This window comes from Etheostoma cragini, chromosome 14, assembly GCF_013103735.1.
Source record: "Etheostoma cragini isolate CJK2018 chromosome 14, CSU_Ecrag_1.0, whole genome shotgun sequence".
Taxonomy (NCBI): Eukaryota; Metazoa; Chordata; class Actinopteri; order Perciformes; family Percidae; genus Etheostoma; species Etheostoma cragini.
In genome coordinates this window covers 21,854,447-21,856,140 of record NC_048420.1, presented here as the reverse complement: position 1 = coordinate 21,856,140, position 1,694 = coordinate 21,854,447, and the positions used below count along the sequence as shown (strand labels likewise).

Below are 1,694 nucleotides of genomic sequence, written 5' to 3'. Positions count from 1 at the left end.
CCGACATCAAACGTCAGTTTTCAGCAACGCGTCACCAACTGGGAAAGAAATCTAGCCCGAGTTTCCCACCTCTGATTCCAACAGGAAGTGACATGAATGGTGTTGTCTTCCCTCGGAAAAATGTTTTTCTGATGTCCATATAACCTTAGCTACCAATAATAACACGTATTGTATCTGAAGCTGAACTGAGTCTTTCTGGTTGTTGGACCCTGGAGGTAAATTCTACAACATCGGGGATCAGACCGGCTTCGGCGAGGATCACTGTCAGTTCGTCGATTCCTTCCTGGACGGAAGAACAGGACAACAGGTCCAAGCAGACCAGCTCCCCCCAAGACCCGGTAAAACCTTTATTTATTTAGGCCCAATACTGTCCAAAAAAACTAAATTATAATATAAAATTAAAAAATAATTCAAAGTAAATGACGTTTATTTTAAGTTAATCAGAATCTGATTCAGAAAAGAGTTAATTGCCACAGTAAGTGACACGTAAGTGGAATTTGCATTGGTGATGGTGATACATACACAAACAAACAAAGATATTAAATAATGTTCAATATCTTTGTTTGTTTGTGTATGTAAGGAATTAACAATAAATACAGAAACAGAAACAATTATATACAACAGTTGTTTAGTGTTGGAGCCAAATATGTTGTTTCAAGTGTTGAGACTTTGGGTGTTGTTCCTTGTATGTACATTAGGTGTCGCTGTGCTATTACCTGGGGCAAGGTTATAAAGGTAAGCTCCAAATTGTTGTGGCAGGTATTTGTCCCAGAAGGGCAAATGGTTTTTGACCGCTATCGCTGTGACACTAAACGCTGAGATGCTGGAACACAATGCTGTCTTATTGTTTATGGATTTAACACTGAAAACTGAAAGAAGGGACATTGTCCTGCTGCACAGTAAACCAAATAAACAGTTGACTAAAACACAACATTGTCACTCTGGGTTGATCTACCTCAGTAGCTAACAGTATAAGACTCAGCTCCTTTAACATCTAGTGTAAGAAAAAAGAGACTGAATGGTTTGAGTGCAGAATGCAAAATATATAAGCAGTAGTAGTGTGCAATGGGCTGATGTAGTGTCCAGGATGGAGGTTAAAAGAGTTCAGTCAAAATAATTATAAATACATTAAATGTTAAAAAAACAAATGTACATTGGTTGGTTGCAGGTTTCTACAGAGCCGTGCGTCAGGAGCCCGTCCACTTCGGACAGATCGGAGGACACTCCCACGTCAGCTACGTCTCGTGGTATGAGTGCGGGACGCCCATTCCTGGGAAATGGTGAGCAAACTTCACGTCTGTTTTCGGAGAAACTCCGGGACACAACCTGCCGTCGGCCGGGCTCGGAGGCAACGACAGCGGGAGACGGCGTACGTCACCCTGAGCTGTAAAACACGTACAGGACGTACTCTTCAGGGAAGACGTAACAATAGAGCATCTTTAAATATAGCACGCATGCCTCGTCCTTACTCTTCATAAACTTAAAGAGGAGGAGATGGGACTTTGGATACCTTTTTTGTCACTTTTGAGCTTATTTTTAGCATTTTTCCATTACATGGTACCGACTCAACTCTATTCGCCTTTATTGTTTTTCCATTATTAAAAAAAGTCCCTGGTACCTGCTAACAGGTACTTTTTTAGTTTAACACTAACCCCCTGTTAGGGAAATCACGATCTGCAATTTCATTAGCAGTC

General features: G+C 41.1%; 1 protein-coding gene across 3 annotated transcripts in view; it reads left to right on the top strand.

Annotated features, from left to right (window-relative positions):
• The window catches only part of LOC117957034 (major histocompatibility complex class I-related gene protein-like), a 10,426-nt gene extending 9,142 nt beyond the window's left edge, over positions 1–1,284 (top strand). For 2 of the 3 annotated variants that reach the window (XM_034892555.1, XM_034892553.1), the window contains one exon: positions 210–338. In XM_034892555.1, coding sequence (XP_034748446.1) covers positions 210–219 — 10 coding nt within the window. In that variant the 3' untranslated portion in view covers positions 220–338. Of the gene's footprint in view, positions 1–204; positions 339–1,168 lie in introns of those variants that run through there. The other variant, XM_034892556.1, reaches the window with a different exon arrangement.
• The last annotated feature ends 410 nt before the right edge of the window (positions 1,285–1,694 follow it).